The sequence below is a fragment of the Cololabis saira genome, chromosome 10 (genome assembly GCF_033807715.1).
Source record: "Cololabis saira isolate AMF1-May2022 chromosome 10, fColSai1.1, whole genome shotgun sequence".
Classification (NCBI taxonomy): Eukaryota; Metazoa; Chordata; class Actinopteri; order Beloniformes; family Belonidae; genus Cololabis; species Cololabis saira.
This window is the reverse complement of record NC_084596.1, coordinates 6885913-6908622: the sequence shown is the minus strand read 5'-3', so window position 1 is coordinate 6908622 and position 22710 is coordinate 6885913. Positions and strand designations below refer to the sequence as shown.

General features: G+C 42.7%; 1 protein-coding gene across 1 annotated transcript in view; it reads left to right on the top strand.

The window, feature by feature from the left end:
* The window catches only part of lamc1 (laminin, gamma 1), an 84001-nt gene that overhangs the window by 56747 nt on the left and 4544 nt on the right, over window positions 1-22710 (top strand). The window contains exons 6-24 of the mRNA XM_061731615.1: window positions 2348-2465; window positions 4080-4178; window positions 4258-4394; window positions 5960-6082; window positions 7792-7981; window positions 8913-9025; window positions 9099-9320; window positions 12289-12477; window positions 13513-13758; window positions 14629-14782; window positions 16506-16648; window positions 17871-18049; window positions 19203-19359; window positions 19438-19643; window positions 19723-19802; window positions 20553-20690; window positions 20815-20959; window positions 21628-21777; window positions 21856-21970. Coding sequence (XP_061587599.1) covers window positions 2348-2465; window positions 4080-4178; window positions 4258-4394; window positions 5960-6082; window positions 7792-7981; window positions 8913-9025; window positions 9099-9320; window positions 12289-12477; window positions 13513-13758; window positions 14629-14782; window positions 16506-16648; window positions 17871-18049; window positions 19203-19359; window positions 19438-19643; window positions 19723-19802; window positions 20553-20690; window positions 20815-20959; window positions 21628-21777; window positions 21856-21970 — 2904 coding nt within the window. The remainder of the gene's footprint in view (window positions 1-2347; window positions 2466-4079; window positions 4179-4257; window positions 4395-5959; window positions 6083-7791; window positions 7982-8912; window positions 9026-9098; window positions 9321-12288; window positions 12478-13512; window positions 13759-14628; window positions 14783-16505; window positions 16649-17870; window positions 18050-19202; window positions 19360-19437; window positions 19644-19722; window positions 19803-20552; window positions 20691-20814; window positions 20960-21627; window positions 21778-21855; window positions 21971-22710) is intronic.

Sequence of the window (22710 nt, the reverse complement as noted above, 5' to 3'; positions counted from 1 at the left end):
TCTTTTAGGAGTTATTTTAGAAGTTTTTTTCAGGAGCACGGGCGGGTAGTGCGGTGAATAAAGGCTGATTTATGGTTCCGCGTAAAATCTACGGCGTAGGATCTGCGTTGGTGTAACGCGGAACCATAAATCAGCCTTTTAAAAAGCGAGTTTCAGCTGTCAATCAAAATAACGTGGGGGCCGTTAACGCGTTCAGTTTGGACAGAGAGCGTTCGATTCCACGCAGTGTGACGCGATAGTCGGACGCTCGCATGCAGTTAGGACAGACTGTGAGTGTAGCTTATTAGCTTCAGCTTCCTGTGGTAATAATTATGTACAACATGTCGCCAACACAGACAACAGCAGACTTGTCACTCTCTTAGAGTTGATACAAGTTGTTAAATATAAACCTTAGTTTTCCTGTGGAAAGAGGAATTAAATCTTAAAATAAAAATGAATTAAGTAAGGGATAATGCCCGACGTGAACATTATCATAAATATATGGACGGCGCGTCGCACGGTTCACGCCCCCGGGAAGTATATATTTATGTTAATGTAAACCTCGAAGGACATTATCCCGCTTATACCACGGTCACTTACCAAAAAACATAAATATTAAATCAGTTATTCATGCTTTAATGTGTTTTCAGTTGAAATCATTAGTTTTATAACAAGCCACAGCTGAGCGGACTATTTAATCTCTCGTCTGCAGCCGCTTGTTCGTTTAAAGTTTAAAGTTTGTGGCTCGCGATCCTCGCCACTGCTTGCCGGAGCAACGGGAGATAAAATGTTGCTCCATTTCCGTCTGTCCTGCACTGATGGAGCTGGTCAGCCTGCAGGCTCTCACAGCCATGACCCGTCACCCACATGATCTGGAGAGTTTCCAGCCCGGCATGAGAGAGACGATACAGCCGAGCTCCGGAGGACACGTCACCTCCTCCTGCCGTTTCTCCGCTTTCTTTTCATTTTCTTTCCTCTCCTCTTCTACATCCCAGTCATCAAAATAGTTAAATTCACCAAATAAATTAAAAGAAAATACAAAATCACTCATGTGGCCGTCCAGCGGTAGCCGGCTCTTCTTCTCTGAATCTCCGTTGCCGTGGTTACCACCTGGCAGTTGATCCAGCGCAATGATATTAAAGTTGTCAGACAATTTGACCAAACTTGTTTTCTAGGTGGAGATTATCACTTTTAATGTCCACCTGCCAGCCAATCAGTACGGTGGCCGAGACCCGCCGTTGCTGAAAATAAAAGTAACGCTGCAAACAGAAACAAACGCTGCTGCAAATAAAATAAAAAAACGACGCAAATAAAAAAGCCACAACGGAAGTGAATTACCGGGGACTATTTTTCCCGATGCACCGGTGTTGCACATTAAAAATTACACGTAGCGACGTTGAACACTAACCTTTTCACTTATTTTCTCGTTCGTTGTTCTTCTTATTCCTCGCTCTTCTTATTTCTTCCTTTTCACTTACGTCCTCTTCGTCTTCTTCTTCTCCTCTCACGTAAAAAACACCGGTGCATCAGCAAAAATAGTCCCCGGTAATTCACTTCTGTTGTGGCTTTTTTATTTGCTTCGTTTGTTTTATTTGCAGCGGTGTTTGTTTTTATTTGCAGCGTTTATTTTATTTGCAGCAGCGTTTGTTTTTATTTGCAGCGTTTATTTTATTTGCAGCGGCGTTTGTTTTTATTTGCAGCGTTTATTTTATTTGCAGCGGCGTTTGTTTTTATTTGCAGCGTTTATTTTATTTGCAGCGGCATTTGTTTTTATTTGCAGCGTTTATTTTATTTGCAGCAGCGTTTGTTTTTATTTGCAGCGTTTATTTTATTTGCAGCGTTTATTTTATTTGCAGCAGCATTTGTTTTTATTTGCAGCGTTTATTTTATTTGCAGCATTTATTTTATTTGCAGCGGCGTTTGTTTTTATTTGCAGCGTTTCTTTAATTTTCAGCAATGGCGGGTCTCGGCCACCGTAAATCAGAATCGAGTATTCACACCGACCGTGGTATAAATGTGTGTGTGTGTGTGTGTGTGTGTGTGTGTGTGTGTGTGTGTGTGTGTGTGTGTGTGTGTGTGTGTGTGTGTGTGTGTATTCATATATATGTGTGTGTGTGTGTGTGTGTGTGTGTGTGTGTGTGTGTGTGTATATTTACATATATGTGTGTGTGTGTATATGTGTGTATATTCATATATATGTGTGTGTGTGTGTGTGTGTGTGTATATGTGTGTATATTCATATATATGTGTGTGTGTGTGTGTGTGTGTGTGTGTGTGTGTGTGTGTGTGTGTGTGTGTGTGTGTGTGTGTGTGTGTGTGTGTGTGTGTATATGTGTGTATATTCATATATATGTGTGTGTGTCTCCAGGATCCGAGTCTCCCCAGTGTGACAGCAGAGGTGTGTGTCCCTGTAAACCCGGAGTGACCGGAGAGAAGTGCGACCGCTGCCAGCCGGGATTCCACAGTCTGACGGAGGCCGGCTGCAGGTAAGACCTGGACCAGGACCTAGACCCGGGTCAGGTCCTGGTCCTGCTGACACTCAAACATCACACACCCATCGAGCTGCTCACTTCAGGGAGAACCCTCTCCCCGTCCTCTGGTCCTCTGGTGGTTGCTAGGCAACACGTCCACCAGAAACCAGGTCCAGTTAAAACCTCCAGACTGTTGGAGTCACATGACCACCAGGAGACCTTCCTGAGATGCCACCTGGTTTATTTAAGGTTCACTTCATCGTAAATAAACCTGTTTCCAGTTGTAAGACGCCTCAGTCAGGGTTGCCAGGTTGAGCGGGTTTCAGCCCAATTGGGCTGAGAAATACCGGACTGGGCGGGTTGATAAAATCTGGGCTGCTTTTCCTGGTTTTTACTAAATATTTAGGAGAATTGATTAACAAAAAAAGTAAAAACTTACACAATAAACTCACTGATATTTTATTTGCTTTAATCTACTCAGTTTAATTGTAGTCTTTGTTTGGAGCCTGAACCTTTTTTGGCTATTTATTGGTGATGTGAAGCTTGAAATGTATTAGGCATTTAATCATTTATGATTTTAACATAGAGAAAGTATTATTTGGTCTGACAGCCCCCCCTGCTGGTCTGAGAGAGGCCTGCAGGAAGAGAAAGACCCATAAATATATATTTATTTAATATTTATCCCGGAATACTCGATGCAGATTGTAAAAACACATTTATATTTACAAATTTATATTTAAGGCTCAATCAAAAAGGCATTAGAATTCCATTTTTTTCTCTAAATAAAGTGAATGAAGCCAATTTCTTTTGGTAAAATCATTACGACAAAGTAGAAATGCATAATAGAGAACACAAAAAAATGTTTTGAGTAAATGTATAATTATAATAATTTATAATTATAATAATTATAATTTTTGTGTATATTTCATCACATCCTTCATTACATCCTTTTTGTTTTTGGTCTTAGTTTCTTTTATTAGGCTTCTGTTTTGGTTAGTCTACATGGTCTGTGTATGTTATTACCGGTTGTTATTATCACTATTATAATTATTATTATTATTATTATTATTATTATTTTATTATTATTATGATTACTATTATCACTATTATTTTATTATTACTATTATTATCAATATTGTTAGTATTACTTTATTATATTATTATTATTGTTATTATATTATTATTATTATTATTTTATTTCATTATAATTATTGTATTATTGTTATATTATTTTTATTTTATTTTAATTTTATGATAATTATTATTGTATTATCATTATTTTATTACTATTATCATTATATTATATTTTATTATAATTATTATAATAATTGTTTTATTATAATTATTGTTATTATTATTATTATTTTGTTATAGTTTAATTATTTTTATTATCATTGTTATTATTATTATTATTATTATTAGTATTATTATATTTTATTATAATTATTATTATTATTGTTTTATTATAATTATCATTTTAATATTATTCTTTTATTATAATTATTATTAATGTTATTATTTTATCATTGTTTTATTATTTTTATTATATTATTATTATTATTATTATTATTATTATTATTATTATTATTACTATAATTACCACCACCATTAACCCCCCCGTCCCCCCAGACCCTGCTCCTGCTCCCCCTCCGGCAGCACCCAGGAGTGTGACGTGGGCTCGGGTCAGTGCCGCTGCAAGGACAACGTGGAGGGTTTCAGCTGCGACAGGTAAGCCCCGCCCCCTCCCAGCCCGGCCCTCAGGGTCAGAGGTCAGAGATCAGCCCGGTTGTCCCTGTCGCCCCCTCAGGTGCAAGCTGGGATACTTCAACCTGGACCCCCACAACCCGCAGGGCTGCACCCCCTGCTTCTGCTTCCAGCACTCGTCCGTCTGCGCCAGCGCCGAGGGCTTCAGCGTGACGACCGTCAGCTCCGCCTTCGACCGAGGTACCGCCCCCTAAAGCCCCGCCCCCTAAAGCCCCGCCCCCCGGTACCGGTCCGGGCATAGACATATAAACGTAGACGTAGATCGAGTGTTCTTGTCCACTGCTGCGATACGTCAACGTCGCCGCCATGTTGGATGTTCAAGTAAATGGACTTATTTTCATAAAGCGCCTTTCTACAAAGAAATGTACGTTTTACGTCTCATTTATTCATTCACACACGCACTAATATACTTGGGAAACAGTTAGGCACCAAATATAATATATTTAATTTTCTCAGATGGCAAAAATAAGAACTTTATTGATCCCACATAGGAGTAATTCATGTTATATCAGCTATAGAGTTTAGAGTTTAGAGTTTTAGAGTTTATTAATTTAGCACAAAAAGATGCATGAAGCACTGCGCAAGGAGGGACCGAAGTTCTATAGCGAACTTGTACAAGGTTCCACCCCTGTCAAAAAAACAAAACAAAGGACAAGCAGACAGCATGCATGAGCTAAACAACAACAAAAGACAAAGATCAATAGCAACAGGAATTCAAGTACTTGAAACAACAAATAGTAAAAAACACAAAGAAAGAACAAAAAATGTGACAAAAGCAGAACAATGAGAAAGAATATATAATTAAAGGTCGATAAAATTAAAGGTCGAGTAGAGAAAGTAAATTAGGTTCCTGTGGAAAGTAAAAATTCCTTTAGGTTTTTTTTGAAAATGCATTGGGAGGAGGTGGACCTCAGTGAAGAGTTTAAGTCAGACCAGAGCTTGGGGCCTCTATAAGTAATGTTGAATTGGTGACTTGAGGTTCGGGAGGACGGTATAGATAAGCTATTGTTACTAAACCTTGTTTGATATGAGTGATAGATAGATAGATAGATAGATAGATAGATAGATAGATAGATAGATAGATAGAACAAGGTAGTGCCAAAAAACAATATATATCCCCCCTCACAAAAATAAGAAAAATAGAGAAACATATTTTCTCATCAACAAAACAAATGTAAAATTTTTCAAATAACAAAATAACATATTTGAACCATTTTTCAGACAATAAAATAACTGAAAAAATCTGAAAAATGGTTCAAATATGTTATTTTGTTACTTGAAATTTTTTTAATATGTTTATGTAAAATATGTTTTGTTGATGAGAAAATATGTTTCTCTATTTTTCTTATTTTTGTGATTTTTCTTTATTTTTTGTGAGCTGATATAACATGAATTACTCCTATGTGGGATCAATAAAGTTCTTATTTTTGCCATCTGAGAAAATTACATATATTATATTTGGTGCCTAACTGTTTCCAAGTATATTAGTGCGTGTGTGAATGAATAAATGAGACGTAAAACGTACATTTCTTTGTAGAAAGGAGCTTTATGAAAATAAGTCAATTTACTTGTATTAGTTTACAGCGCAGTCTTGAACATCCAATATGGCGGCGACGTTGACGTATCGCAGCAGCTCCATGGGAGGATACGTATCTATGTGTATGGGTCCGGGTTCCGGGTTCCTGGTTCCTGGTTCCTGGTTCCTGGTTCCTGGTTCCGGGTCTGATCCGCCTCTCTGTGTGCAGGGGACGAGCAGTGGACGGGCCAGCAGAGGGACGGGTCCCCCGTCCCGGTCCAGTGGTCCCCCGCCGGCCGGGAACTGTCCCTGGTCTCCGAGGATTACCTGCCCATGTACTTCGTAGCTCCAGGTGAGGACACGCCCCCTAGCCCCCTAACCCCCTAGCCCCGCCCATCCAGGTCCTGGTCCAGGACCAGAGGGGTCCAGACCTGGGGCCGGATTTACAAAACATTCTTAAGAAAAAAAATCTTCTTAAGTCTCATTTTTTACTTAGGTTCAGTCTTAAGAAGAAAAAAGAGAAGAAGTCATATTCTCCAAAAAAGTTCTTAAGTATTTTCTCAACTTTCTTCTTAAAGGGAACCCTGGCTATTAAGACATGTAGGTCTTAAAAGATAAATGTTGGTATCATATCTGTAGTGAGCCGTGCGCACGTTATCCAATTTGTCACTGCAAAGTTTTGTTTGAGTAAAAAAGATCTTTGAAATACTTATTGAACACTGAATAGCCAACCAACATATCCTCTCCCTAATGGATAGTGTAATATTCAGGCCGAGTGAGAGCCTGAAATTAGCCGTATAGAGCAGTGGACGGACTGTTTCTGTGCCTACTACAAAATTGAATCCTGGCGGCGCCACCTGTCCTAATGATTTATAAAGCATAGGACAGCGGTGGATGCTAATAATCTCCAAAATTATTGATATTGGAATACGTTTTATCACACAATAGCTTAAAGTGAACAGCTGCTGACAAAAACACGAGCTCTTGACAGCAAACGCTCTCCTCCTCTGTTTGCATTGAGACGCAGTTGCTGCACAGACACCAGGGATTTTGTCCCACTCTCGCCTCATCCCGTCTTTCTTGGTCTTCATTTGGCTCGTTTTGAGATATGTTTTCAGTGTTGTCTTCCTCCTTGACCTTGTGCTCGGGTTCAAATGAAATGGCTGAACAGATGACATGTTTATCCTCTGGATTATCTGGTTGAACAGTCAAAACAGTGTACGGGGGCCAGCAGGTGCAACCGTGTGACGTCACTACCCAGAATGCATTGCGGTGTAAACAACAATGGCGACCTACGAGTTCAATTATATTTTCAAATTTTATAAAAACGAATACATCAAAAAGGTTTTTTATATCACATTGTTATAATTGATACCAACATTTATCTTTTAAGACCTACATGTCTTAATAGCCAGGGTTCCCTTTAAGTTTCTTCTTAAGAAAAAACGTAAGAATAAATGGTATTCTTGAAATAAAAGTTCTCAAATTTGTTCTTGACTTTTTTCTTAACTTTAAGACAACCTTGACCTGTCTTAACATTTCTTCTGTGAAAAGATAATAATAATAATAATAATAAGCCTCTAATTTCACCTTTTTCAACACATTTTAGACAAGTTTAGACTAGTAGGTCATAGTTTGAGGATATACTTTGTAATTAATTACACAAAGAGTCTGTTAACATTAGCATGTTAGTTTGTTAGCATGTTAGTTAGCGTGGTAGTTAATTATTATTAATTTTCCCCAATAGTATTTTTTTTCCCACATTAATCTCATCCATAACCTTGAAAAGTTCCTGCATCTCTTTTTCTCCTTCTCCATGTTTAGTGAGTGACTGACGGTTAAGACCAAACTACCTATAAAAGTTGTTTGTTGGCGCGTGCAATTACATATTTTAAGAAGTTCTTAAGTAGGAAAAATAAGACATTCGTAAGAAATGACATTTCTTAAGATCGTTCTTAAGAACATATTGGTGAATCCGGCCCCAATTCTTCAGCTGTCCCTCCAGCGTCCCGGGTCTCCTCTGGTCCCCCCCCCCCCTCACGGTCGTCTCCCTCTCTGCAGAGAAGTTCCTGGGGAACCAGATGTTGAGCTACGGGCAGAACCTGAGCCTGGACTTCCGGGTGGAGCGTCGGGACACCCGGCTGTCGGCCGAGGACCTGATCCTGGAGGGGGCCGGGCTGCGTCTGTCGGTGCCGCTCATCGCCCAGGGCAACGCCTACCCCAACGAGAACAAGCAGACCTACGTGTTCAGGTGAGTCCTGGGGGTTCTGAGGGGTTCTGGGGGGTCCTGGGTAGAGATGCACCGATCAGGATTTTGAGGGCCGATCACCGATCTCGAAAACCAGTATCACCGATCACAGCGTGAAATCCATAAATTCGTCAATATTGTTGTCTCATGTACACGACACTGACATTGTATTATTAGGTATAAAAATTAGGAGATTAGGTGTAAACTCGGCTTATAAAGAGTAAGTGTTTAGTAGCTTCAGCTTGTGGTAATAATTATGTACATGTGACCAACACAGACACAGCAGACATGTTACTCTCTAAAAGTTGATACAAGTTACAAACTATAAACCATAGTTTTCCTGTGGAAAGAGGAATGAAATCTTAAAATAAAAATTAATTATGAATTATTAAGTGTTGTGAAAGCTTTAGCGGTAGCATCTGCTACGTGTGAGGAAACTCTTGTGAGTGAAGCAAAACTCTTCACGCTAGAGCTCCACATGTCACTCGTGAAGCGACTGACACGACTGTCGTCCTGCGTGAGGCTTTGGACTGTATATTCTGGTAAAACTCTGACAGGATTTCATCAGTGAAATAAGTATGACGCAGCCGCGCGCACCGCGCACCGCGGATCCAAGCTGCAAACGTGTTTAAACCCGATTTCTTCTACAACAGAAAGCGGCTGATGAGCAAAGCTTATGAATTCATTACCTTACGATGTAGTTCTTTATTTTTCCTCCTGTCGTTTATAAGTCTCTGTTACAGGTGTGACAGCTGAGTTAGTGCCGTTGCTGCGCGCTCCTTTTTTTCTCAGCCTTAGCGGCAGCCAACTTTGGCAGATCAAAACCGATCAGTGGCCGATCAATCGGTGCATCTCTAGTCCCGGGGGTTTCTGGGGGGCCGGCCCAGACCGGCCCCGGGTCCGGTGAAGGTCCTGACCTTGTGTTTGTCTCCAGGCTCCACGACAGCACCGACTACCCCTGGAGACCGGCCATCAGCCACGCCGACTTCCAGAAGCTGCTGCACAACCTGACGGCCATAAAGATCCGGGGCACCTACAGCGAGAGGAGTACGGGCCGCCGCCGCGCCGCTAGCGCCCGCTAACCGCTCCACCAGCGCTTGCTAACGCCCTCTCTCTGCAGGTGCCGGCTACCTGGACGACGTGTCCCTGGTGACGGCCCGGAGGGGCCCCGGGGAGCCGGCCCGCTGGGTGGAGCAGTGCACCTGCCCCCAGGGCTACCAGGGCCAGCACTGTGAGCAGTGCACCCTGGGATACCGCCGCGCGCAGCCCGAGCTCGGGGCCTTCAGCACCTGTGAGCCGTGTAACTGCAACGGACACAGCGACGCCTGCCAGCCCAACACCGGTAACCGCTTTTAGTGCTACTTCGACCAGTTTCTCTGATTATCAACTCTTTTAAAATGATTTCTTGGTTTTACTGGTTCTGACGGGTCTTATTACCGACAGCTAGACGGGTTTCTGACTGGTTTACTAACCGTTTTTAGGCCTTTCTGACTGTTTTTACTGGCTGGTTTACCGACAGTTTTTACTGTTTTACCGACTGTTTTTCCTGGTTTGCTGGCTGGTTTTACTGTTTGTTTTTACCGCTTAACTGGCTGGTTTTACTGGTTTACCGACTGTTTTTACTGGTTTACTGATTGATTTATTGTCTGGTTTTACTGACTGTTTTTACTGGTTTGCTGGCTGTTTTCACTGGTGAACTTGCTGGTTTTACTTACTGGTTTACTGACTGTTTACTGCCTGTTTTTACTGGTTTTACTGGTTTACCGACTGTTTTTGCTCTTTTACTGACTGTCTTTACTGGTTTGCTGGCTGTTTTTACTGGTTTGCTGATTGATTTATTGTCTGGTTTACTGACTGTTTTTACTGGTTTACTACCGGTTTTTACTGGTGAACTTGCTGGTTTTACTTACTGGTTTACTGACTGTTTACTGGATGTTTTTTCTGGATGTTTTTACTGGATGTTTTTACTGGTTTGCTGACTGGTTTTACTGTTTGTTTTTACCGCTTAACTGGCTGGTTTTACTGGTTTACTGATTGATTTATTGTCTGGTTTACTGACTGGTTTACTGACAGTTTTTACTGCTTTACTGACTGTTTTTACTGGTTTACTGGCTGTTTTTACTGGTTTACTGGCTGTTTTTACTGACTGTTTTTACTGGTTTACTACCTGTTTTTACTGGTGAACTTGCTGGTTTTACTTACTGGTTTACTGACTGTTTACTGGATGTTTTACTGGATGTTTTTACTGGTTTGCTGGCTGATTTTACCGTTTTACTGACTAGTTTTACTTACTGGTTTACTGACTGTTTACTGGATGTTTTTACTGGTTCTGTCTGCCTGGTTATTAACCCCTGGTTGTTAACCCCTGGTTCTACCTGGTTGTTAACCCCTGGTTCTACCTGGTTGTTAACCCCTGGTTGTTAACCCCTGGTAGTTAACCCCTGGTTGTTAACCCCTGGTTATTAACCCCTGGTTGTTAACTCCTGGTTGTTAACCCCTGGTTGTTAACTCCTGGTTATTAACCCCTGGTAGTTAACCCCTGGTTGTTAACTCCTGGTTATTAACTCCTGGTTATTAACCCCTGGTTGTTAACCCCTGGTTATTAACCCCTGGTTGTTAACTCCTGGTTATTAACCCCTGGTTGTTAACCCCTGGTTGTTAACTCCTGGTTGTTAACCCCTGGTTGTTAACCCCTGGTTGTTAACCCCTGGTTGTTAACCCCTGGTTCTACCTGGTTGTTAACCCCTGGTTATTAACCCCTGGTTGTTAACCCCTGGTTGTTAACCCCTGGTTATTAACCCCTGGTTATTAACCCCTGGTTGTTAACCCCTGGTTCTACCTGGTTGTTAACCCCTGGTTATTAACCCCTGGTAGTTAACCCCTGGTTGTTAACCCCTGGTTATTAACCCCTGGTTATTAACCCCTGGTTCTACCTGGTTGTTAACCCCTGGTTATTAACCCCTGGTTATTAACCCCTGGTTATTAACCCCTGGTTATTAACCCCTGGTTATTAACCCCTGGTTATTAACCCCTGGTTATTAACCCCTGGTTCTACCTGGTTGTTAACCCCTGGTTGTTAACCCCTGGTTCTACCTGGTTGTTAACCCCTGGTTGTTAACCCCTGGTTCTACCTGGTTGTTAACCCCTGGTTGTTAACCCCTGGTTGTTAACCCCTGGTTATTAACCCCTGGTTCTACCTGGTTATTAACCCCTGGTTATTAACCCCTGGTTCTACCTGGTTGTTAACCCCTGGTTGTTAACCCCTGGTTATTAACCCCTGGTTGTTAACCCCTGGTTCTACCTGGTTGTTAACCCCTGGTTGTTAACCCCTGGTTATTAACCCCTGGTTGTTAACCCCTGGTTGTTAACCCCTGGTTGTTAACCCCTGGTTATTAACCCCTGGTTATTAACCCCTGGTTCTACCTGGTTGTTAACCCCTGGTTGTTAACCCCTGGTTATTAACCCCTGGTTATTAACCCCTGGTTGTTAACCCCTGGTTGTTAACCCCTGGTTATTAACCCCTGGTTATTAACCCCTGGTTGTTAACCCCTGGTTCTACCTGGTTGTTAACCCCTGGTTATTAACCCCTGGTTATTAACCCCTGGTTGTTAACCCCTGGTTGTTAACCCCTGGTTATTAACCCCTGGTTATTAACCCCTGGTTGTTAACCCCTGGTTATTAACCCCTGGTTGTTAACCCCTGGTTATTAACCCCTGGTTGTTAACCCCTGGTTATTAACCCCTGGTTGTTAACCCCTGGTTATTAACCCCTGGTTATTAACCCCTGGTTATTAACCCCTGGTTGTTAACCCCTGGTTATTAACCCCTGGTTATTAACCCCTGGTTGTTAACCCCTGGTTGTTAACCCCTAGTTGTTAACCCCTGGTTGTTAACCCCTGGTTGTTAACCCCTAGTTGTTAACCCCTGGTTGTTAACCCCTGGTTGTTAACCCCTGGTTGTTAACCCCTGGTTGTTAACCCCTGGTTGTTAACCCCTGGTTCTGAACCCCTGGTTCTGAACCCCTGGTTGTTAACCCCTGGTTGTTAACCCCTGGTTGTTAACCCCTGGTTGTTAACCCCTGGTTGTTAACCCCTAGTTGTTAACCCCTGGTTGTTAACCCCTGGTTGTTAACCCCTGGTTGTTAACCCCTGGTTGTTAACCCCTGGTTGTTAACCCCTGGTTGTTAACCCCTGGTTCTACCTGGTTCTGAACCCCTGGTTCTGAACCCCTGGTTCTGAACCCCTGGTTCTGAACCCCTGGTTGTTAACCCCTGGTTGTTAACCCCTGGTTCTGAACCCCTCCTCTCCTCAGGAGCCTGTGACTGCCAGCATCACACCGCCGGCCTGAGCTGCGAGCGCTGCCAGGACGGTTTCTACGGCGACGCCACGCAGGGCACGTCGTCGGACTGCCAGCCGTGTCCCTGCCCGGCCGGAGCCACGTGTGCCGTCGTCCCCAGCACCAGGGAGGTGGTGTGCACCAACTGCCCCGCCGGGACCACAGGTACCCACAATGCACCTGGAGGGAGGGACATAGACGTATAAACGTATCCTCCATGGAGCTGCTGCCATACGTCAACGCCGCCATATTGGATGTTCAAGACTGTAAACTAATACAAGTAAATGGACTTATTTTCATAAAGCGTCTTTCTACAAAGAAATGTACGTTTTACGTCTCATTTATTCATTCACACACGCACTAATATACTTAGGAAACAGTTAGGCACCAAATATAATATATTTAATTTTCTCAGATGGCAAAAATAAGAACTTTATTGATCCCACATAGGAGTAATTCATGTTCTATCAGCTATAGAGAACAAGGTCGTGCCGAAAAACAATATATATCCCCCCTCACAAAAATAAGAAAAATAGAGAAACATATTTTCTCATCAACAAAACAAATTTAAAATTTTTCAACTAACAAAATAACATATTTGAACCATTTTTCAGACAATATGTTATTTTGTAAAAATAGAGAAACATAGCATATTTTACATAAACATATTTAAAATAATAATATTTTAACCATTTTTCAGACAATAAAATAACTGAAAAAATCTGAAAAATGGTTCAAATGTTATTATTTAAAATATGTTTATGTAAAATATGCTTTGTTGATGAGAAAATATGTTTCTCTATTTCTCTTATTTTTGTGAGGGGGGATATATATTGTTTTTCGGCACTACCTTGTTCTCTATAGCTGATATAACATGAATTACTCCTATGTGGGATCAACAAAGTTCTTATTTTTGCCATCTGAGAACATTAAATATATTATATTTGGTGCCTAACTGTTTCCCAAGTATATTAGTGCGTGTGTGAATGAATAAATGAGACGTAAAACGTACATTTCTTTGTAGAAAGGCGCTTTATGAAAATAAGTTAATTTACTTGTATTAGTTTACAGCGCAGTCTTGAACATCCGTTATGGCGGCGACGTTGACGTACGGCTCAGCGCTCGATGGGGCGGATACGTCTATGGGGAGGGAGGGGAAAGGGCTAACGGAGCTAACCGCGCTAACCCACCTGTGTGCAGGGAAGCGCTGCGAGCTCTGCGACGACGGCTTCTTCGGCGACCCGCTGGGCCAGAACGGGCCGGTCCGGACCTGCCGCGCCTGCAAGTGCAGCGACAACATCGACCCCAACGCCGTCGGCAACTGCAACCGCGAGACGGGCGAGTGCCTCAAGTGCATCTACAACACCGCCGGCTTCTTCTGCGACCGCTGCAAGGACGGTTTCTACGGCAACGCCCTGGCCGCCAACCCCGCCGAGAAGTGCCGGCGTAAGAACCTTTTACCTGCCGGGTCGTCAAGGATCCTGGAGGATCCTCAAGGATCCTCAAAGTTCCTCAAGGTTCCCCCAGATCCCTAAGGATCCTTCAGGATCCTGGATCTGGGGGATTGCAGCACCCTATAATGTAATAATTTCCTATAATGTAATAATTTCCTGAAAATGTAATAACGCCTGAAAATGTAATAAAATTTGCACTTAACTCAATCAAAAATGTAATAAAACCCAATAATGTAATAACTTCACCAATAATGTAATAAAATATCCTGACTGATATTGTAATAACATTTTTACCAATAATGTAATACCTTATTACATTATTGGGAATTTATTACATGGAACTCAAAGTCTGCAATTTAAGCCAATAGTCATTCTGGTGTTTCAAATCCAGCGTATATAACATTCTTAGATACTTAAAACACAAAATGTAGAACTCTGGACTGAAAATGAACATATATATTACATTATTTGTCAAGTATTACATTATCAGTTTTGGAAGACCCACCTGAAAATGTAATAAATTCCTAATAATATAATAAGGTATTACATTATCTGTAAAAATTTTATTACAATATCAGTCAGGATATTTTATTACATTATTGGTGAAGTTATTACATTATTGGGTTTTATTACATTTTCGATTGAGTTAAGTGCAAATTTTATTACATTTTCAGGCGTTATTACATTTTCACGAAATTATTACATTATAGGGTGCTACAGGGATCCTGAAAGATCCCGGAGGATGTGAAGATCCTCCAGATCCTCAGGGATCTTTCAGGATCCTCCGGGATCCTCAAGGTTCCTCCAGGTTCCTCCAGATCCTCCTCCAGGTGCTGCAGCTAAACTGTTCCCTCCTCCTCAGCGTGCGCCTGCTCTCCGCTCGGCACCCAGGGTCAGCAGAGCGGCTGCTCCCAGGGCACCGGCCAGTGCCCGTGTCTGCCCAACGTGGCGGAGCGCGACTGCAGCGCCTGCCAGCCCGGATTCTTCAACCTGCGGAGCGGCACCGGCTGCGAGCGGTGAGTCCCGACCTGCGTCATCAAATATACTGGTGATGTCACACAAAACAACTCTGGAGGAGGAGAGGGAAAGTCCTGGTGGATTTACGGGTATTCACCGGATCATTGGAAGGTCTGAACGTTTCCTTCAAAGGGAATCTGAGGGTTCGGTGGTTCATTTGTGGTAATTTATCAGATACAACATAAATATAGATGCAACACCCCGACCCTCACTCGGTTACTAGTCTAGTAATTTACTAGACTAGTAATCTAGTCCACTAGTCTGGTTCTTTAGTAAGTAGAAAAGCCAAACTATGATGCTAACTAAAGCTAAACTATGATTCTAACTAGTGATGCACCGATTGTTCGGTAACCGAAATTGTTCGGCCGAAAATGGCAACCGGTGTTCGGTGGAATAAGTGGGAAAAAAACAAACAATTAATAACGGCGTTGTAATATAAGGAAATAGACTGGCCGCTCCGTAACTGTTGCGCACCACAAACATAAATCGTTGGCCAACCAAAAAGTAACCACATAATAATTTTACCAACATTCACCAGCAGGTGGAACCAAAACAACATAAATTAATCTATTACAGGTGCGTTTAGATGACGAAATCAAACGTGGAAGAGCGTGGAGTGAAGTGGTGCAAACATGTCAGCAGTGTGGAAGTATTTTAGAGTGGCAAAGAATAATACAAGAATGGCTGTTTGCAATGAATGTTCTGCTCAAATATCTAGAGGGGGCACATCTGCAAAATCTTTAAGCACTACAAGTTTGATTTATCATTTGAAATGATAAAAAACCCTGAGCGCTTTAATGCATTTTTATTGTTTTAAGGCCTATGTTACAATGTTCAGTCAGTTAAGCCTAACGTAAGCTCAAAGATGGCCAAAAGATTTATTTAGCTAATTTATTTATTTTAAGTTATTGTTCTTTGCTGGTATAATGTCTGCTGGAATATTTAAGAAATACTGGGAAATTAAAAAATGTTCAGTTTTTTATGTTCAACAAATATTTTCTACCTTGTAATTTTGTAAAAGATTTTTTTCTTTTAAAAGCATGCCTAAATCAAATTTATTTGATTTATGCAATGGTGAAAAAATTGACAAAATAAATGAAAAACTGCGAAGAACCATGTTCGGTATTCGGCCAAGTGTTTATTATTATTTTCGGTTTCGGTTTCGGCCACAAATTTTCATTTCGGTGCATCACTAATTCTAACTAATATTAAATTATGATGCTAAGTAATGCTATACTATGGTGCTACCTAAAGTTAAACAATGCTGCTAAACTATGATGCTAACTAAAGCAAAACTGTAATGGTAACTAATGTTAAACTTTGCTAAACCAAAATGGTAACTAATACTAAATTTTGATGCTAACTAAAGCTAAATTGTGTTCCTAGCTAAAGCCAATCTATGATGCTAACTAATGCTAAACTGTGACGCTAACTTAAGCTAAACTGTGATGCTTACTAATGCTAACCTCTGCACTGAACCCGAAGTGCATTACAGTAATCTAAACGAGATAAAAGCTACGATCTCTAGGTGACGTCCAGATGGAACAGGCTTGACGTTAGCTAGCGGCTGCAGGGGACAGACGCTGGACTTGACCTCTGAACTAATATGTGCATTAAAGGTTACATCATCTTCTTCTGTGGTTGGAAGAGGAAGTGGGGGTTCGTTGCTCGGCAACCACAGTCCATCCAGGGTCCGGTTTCATGGCTGCTTTGTCTCCGCAGGTGCAACTGCAACGCCATCGGCTCCACCAACGGCCAGTGTGACATCACCACGGGGCAGTGCGAGTGCCAGCCCGGCGTCGCCGGCCTGCAGTGCCAGCGCTGCGAGGTCAACTTCTTCGGCTTCGGCTCGTCGGGATGCAAACGTGAGCAAGGCAGCATCTTCTAACGGATGTGTCATGAATAGGTTGTTGGTGTGAAAACCTCCGTAGGTAGAATAGTAGAGAGGCCGAGAGGATTGTGGGAGGCTCCTCCCTCTGTGACATCATCACATCTCTGAACATCTCAGTCTGGAACCTGCAGAAGGCTTTTGTTCACCGCTCAGAAGATAAATTCATGCTAAGTAGCAAACCTGATGGCCGCCAGATGTTGGCTCTGCCAGATGTTGGCTCTGCCAGATGTTGGCTCTGCCAGATGTTGGCTACGCCAGATGTTGGCTACGTTAGATGTAGTGCTGGGCGGTATGACCAAAAATTTACATCACGGTATTTTTCAAAATTATATCGGTTTCACGGTACATCACGGTATTTTTTTTTTCATGCACATCTGGGTGTTAACCACATTTTCTAATGATTTGGAAAGGAATTGCTGCAGTAAATTGGCTTAGAATGGCCTATTTTACTGTCATGAGGAGGAAATATTGTAGAAAAACATTAATGTCCACACTAGTATATATACAGGTTTGCATGGCTGGCACTTATGATTCTAATGAAGTGAGAGAATCAGTCAGACAACACTTAAAGATTTTAAGTTTGGTTCTTTGCAGTTTTTCATTTATTTTGCCAATTTTTTCACCATTGCATAAATCAAATACATTCGATTTGGGCATGCTTTTCAAAGAAAAAAATCTTTTACAAAATTACAAGGTAGAAAATATTTATTGAACATAAAAAACTGAACATTTTTTAATTTCCCAGCATTATGTTGTTTTGGTTCCACCTCCTGGTGAATGTTAGGTAAAATTCTTATGTGGTTACTTTTTGGTTGGCCAACGATTTATGTTTGTGGTGCAACTGTTACGGGAGCGGCCGTCTATTTCCTTATATTACAACGCCGTTATTAATTGTTCGGTTTTTTCCCACTTATTCCACTGAACACCGAAAGTGTTTTTTTGCCATTTTCGGCTGAACAATTTCGGTTACTGAACAATCGGTGCATCACTACTGCATCCGGCTCCGCCAGATGTCGGCTCTGCCAGATGTCGGTCCTATACGACCTCCCTACTTCACCAGATGAGGAGCCTGATGTCCAGATGTGATGGGGGGGGGGGTCTAGTCCAGGTCTTTGGGGCCCCTGGAGGGGGCAGCTCCTGTTGTTCATGTGTGTTGGGTTGCCGGTCAGATTCCAGCCCTGTGCTCTCGCCCCCAGCCTGCGACTGCGACCCGGAAGGCTCCCAGGCGGGTCAGTGCCGGGACGACGGCCGCTGCGAGTGCCGGCCCGGCTTCGTCGGCGCCCGCTGCGACATGTGCGAGGAGAACTACTTCTACAACCGCTCGGCGCCGGGATGCCAGCAGTGCCCGTCCTGCTACGGGCTCGTCCGGGACAAGGTGAGGTTCCCGCCCGGTCCTGAGGGGTTCCCGCTCCGCCGGGTCCTGTGATGCTAAAATGCTAACTAATGATAAACTATGATACTAACTAATGATAAATTATTATGCTAACTAAAGCTAAATTATGATGCTAACTAATCCTAAACTATGATGCCAACTAGGACTAAACTATATTGCTAACTAAAGCTAAATTATGACGCTAACTTAAGCTAAACTATAATGGTAACTAATACTAAACTATGATGTTAACACATGCTAAATTATAATGCTAACTAATATTAAATTATGATGCTAACTAAAGCTAAAATATGATGCTAACTAATATTAAATTATGATGCTAACTAATGCTAAACTATGATGCCAACTAGTGCTAAACTATATTGCTAACTTAAGCTAAACTATAATGGTAACTAATACTAAATTATGATGCTTACTAAAGCAAACTGTAATACTAACTAATGCTAAATTGTGATGCTAGCTAAAGCCATACTATGATGCTAACGAAAGCTAAACTTTGATGAACTATAATGGCAACTAAAGTTAAATTATACTGCTAACTAATATTAAATTATGATGCCAACTAAAGCTAAACTATGATACTACCTAAGGCTAAATTATGATGCGAGGGGGTTCCCGCCCCGCCGGGTCCTGTGATGCTAACTAAAGCTAAATTATAATGCTAACTAAAGCTAAAGTATAATGCTAACTAATGCTAAATTAAGCTAAACTATGATGCTAACTGATGCTAAACTATGATGCTAACTTAAGCTAAATTATGATACTAACTAATGCTAAACTATGATGCTAACTAATACTAAATTGTGATGCTAGGTAAAGCCAAACTACTGTGATGCTAACTAAAGCTAAACTTTGCTAAACTATAATGGTAACTAATGCTAAACTATGATGCTACCTAAAGCTAAACTATATGCTAACTAAAGCTAAATTAAAATGCTAACTAATACTAAATTATGATGCTAACTAAAGCTAAACTATGATGCTAACTAAAGCTAAATTAAAATGCTAACTAATATTAAACTATGATGCTAACTAAAGCTAAACTATGATGCTAACTAAAGCTAAATTATGATGCAAGGGGATTCCCGCCCCGCCAGGTCCTGAGCAGCAACCAAAGTCCTCTTTGTGCTTCCAGGTGAACCAGCAGAGGCAGAAACTTCACGAGATCCAGACCCTGCTCGACAACCTGGGCTCGGGTCAGGACACCGTCACCGACGAGGCCTTCGAGGCCCGGCTCAAGGAGGCCGAGAAGGCCATCATGGACCTGCTGGACGAGGCCAAGGCCAGCAAAGGTACCGGCGACCCGATCCGCCGCGGTAGACCGGTATCCCCCCGGTTCCCTCTCTGACCCCGCCCTCTTGACCCCGCAGATGTGGACCGGGGCCTGCTGGACCGCCTGGGCGCCATCAACAACACCCTGACGACGCAGTGGAACCGCCTGCAGAGCATCCGGACCACGGTGGACGACACCGGCGCCAAGGCCGACCAGGCCCGCAACCGGGTCCGGGACGCCGAGAGCCTGATCGACCGAGCGCGGCAGGAGCTGGACAAGGCCAAGGACGCCGTCGGTAAAGTGGTGAGTCTGGGGTCGCCGTCGTCGTCACGGCAACGCCGAAGCTCGGAGGGGCATGTTTAACCGCTGGCGTCTCCTGCAGGACATCAAGGCGCCCGGCGGAACCGGAGAACCCAACAACATGACGCTGCTGGCGGAGGAGGCCCGGCGGCTCGCCGACAAGTAGGACCGCGCAGCGTGCACCATGCGCTAATACTAAACTGTGATGCTAAATAATACTAAACTATAATGCTAACTAAAGCTAAACTATATTGCTAACTAATACTAAATGATGATGCTAACTTATACTAAACTGTGATGCTAATTAATACTAGGCTATAATGCTAACTTAAGCTAATCTATGACGCTAACTAAAGCTAAACTATGATGCTAACTAAAGCTAAAGTATGATGATAACTAATACTAAACTTTGATGCTAACTAATGCTAAATGATGATGCTAACTAATACTAAACTATAATGTTAACTAATACTAAACTATAATGCTAACTTAAGCTAATCTATGACGCTAACTAAAGCTAAACTATGATGCTAACTAAAGCTAAGGTATGATGATAACTAATACTAAACTTTGATGCTAACTAAAGCTAAACTGTGATGCTAACTAATACTAAACTTTGATGCTAACTAAAGCTAAACTGTGATGCTAACTAATACTAAACTTTGATGCTAACTAAAGCTAAACTATGATGCTAACTAAAGCTAAATTAGGAGGCTAACTAAAGCTAAACTATGCTGCTAACTAATACTAAACTATAATGCTAACTAATACTAAACTATAATGCTAACTTAAGCTAAACTATGCTGCTAACTAATACTAAATGATGATGCTAACTAAAGCTAAACTAGGGGGCGCTTTGCCGCCCCCCTAGCCTCGGTTGTCCTCGCCAACGCACCTGTGTTTTGTCCGCAGGCACAAGATGGACGCCGACCAGATCGAGAAGATCGCCAAGGACGCCAACGACACGTCCACCAAGGCCTACAACCTGCTGCTGAAGACGCTGGACGGGGAGGGGAAGACGAGCCAGGAGCTGGACGAGCTCAACAAGAAGTACGTGTGGGGGGGGGACCGGGAACCTTCAGTGGGGGGGCAGGAACTGGGAACCTTCGGTGGGGGGGCAGGAACCAGGAACCTTCGTGGGGACGGAGTTCCTCACGCTCCGTCTTGTGTCCAGGTACAACGAGGCGAAGGACCTGGGCAAGAACCTGGAGAAACAGGCCAACAAGGTGAAGGCGGAGGCCGAGGAGGCCGGGAACAAGGCGCTGCAGATCTTCGCCAACCTCACCAGCCTGCCGCCGGTCGACACCAAGGCCCTGCAGGTGAGGACCGCCGCCCGGAACCGGGTCGCCCTCCAAGTCCTAGTTTAGCTTTAGTTAGCAGCATAGTTTAGTATTAGTTAGCATCACAGTTTAGCTTTAGTTAGCATCATAGTTCAGCTTAAGTTAGCATTATAGTTTAGTATTAGTTAGCATCATAGTTCAGCTTAAGTTAGCATTATAGTTTAGTATTAGTTAGCATCATAGTTTAGCTTAAGTTAGCATCACAGTTTAGCTTTAGTTAGCATCATAGTTCAGCTTAAGTTAGCATTATAGTTTAGTATTAGTTAGCATCATAGTTTAGCTTAAGTTAGCATCATAGTTTAGCTTTAGTTAGCATCCTAGTTTAGCTTTAGTTAGCAGCATAGTTTAGCTTTAGTTAGCAGCATAGTTTAGCTTTAATTAGCATCCTAGTTTAGCTTTAGTTAGCATCCTAGTTTAGCTTTAGTTAGCAGCATAGTTTAGCTTTAATTAGCATCCTAGTTTAGCTTTAGTTAGCATCCTAGTTTAGCTTTAGTTAGCATCCTAGTTTAGCTTTAGTTAGCATCCTAGTTTAGCTTTAATTAGCATCCTAGTTTAGCTTTAGTTAACATCAAAGTTTAGCTTTAGCAGGAGTCCAGACCCCGCGGGTCACCCTCCGAGTCCGGACCGCTGACGGTTTCTGTCCTCAGGACGAAGCGGACAAGATCCGGAAGGAGGCGTCGGACCTGGACAAGCTGATCGACAAGACGGAGAAGGAGTACGGAGACCTGAGGGACGACCTGAAGCCCAAGGAGCTGGAGGTGCGGAAGCTGCTGGAGAAGGGCAAGAGCGAGCAGCAGGTGAGTCCCCGGCACGCGCCGCCCTCGAGCAAGGCACCCCGCCGCCCCGAAACCGTCTGACAGCTTGTGTCACGACAGACGGCCGACCAGCTGCTGGCGCGAGCCGACGCCGCCAAGGCGCTAGCCGAAGAGGCGGCTAGCAAGGGCCGCTCCACCTTCAGGGAGGCGGAGAGCATCCTGGACAACCTCAGAGGTAGCCGCCGCCGCCGTGTCACTTCCTGTCTGGGCCACGCCCACAAAGCTACTAATAACACCACCCAGACAACACCACCCAAATAACACCACCCAGATAACACCACCTAGATAACACCACTGATGATAACACCACCCAGATAACACCAGCCAGACCCAATATTAGCAGAGGTTTCTACACCAACACCACCCAGGCAACACCATCCAGTAGGGATGGGTGATATTTTACCGTTCACGATGTACCGTCAAAAAAATTCCTCACGATAAGAATTTGTCATCTCGTGGTAAAAACGATAAATTCCCGTTGATGACGTTTTTGTGTAAAACTGATTTATGGTTCTGCGTTAAATCCACGCACAACGTACAGGAAGGAAGGAAGGAAGAAGGAAGGAAGGAAGGAAAGAAGGAAGGAAGGGAAAAAAGAAGGAAGGAAGGAAGGAAGGAAGGAAGGAAGGAAGGAAGGAAGGAAGGAAGGAAGGAAGGAAGGAAGGAAGGAAAGGGGAGAAGGAAGGGAGAAAACAAGGAAGGGAGAAAAGAGGAAGGGAAGAAGGAAGGAGAGAGCAGGAGGAAAGGAAGGGAAAAGGGGAGTAAGGAAATGAGCCAGAAAGAAAGAAAGAAAGAAAGAAAGAAAGAAAGAAAGAAAGAAAGAAAGAAAGAAAGAAAGAAAGAAAGAAAGAAAGAAAGAAAGAAAGAAAAATTCCCGTTGATGACGTTTTTGTGTAACAAACCCAGGTAACACCA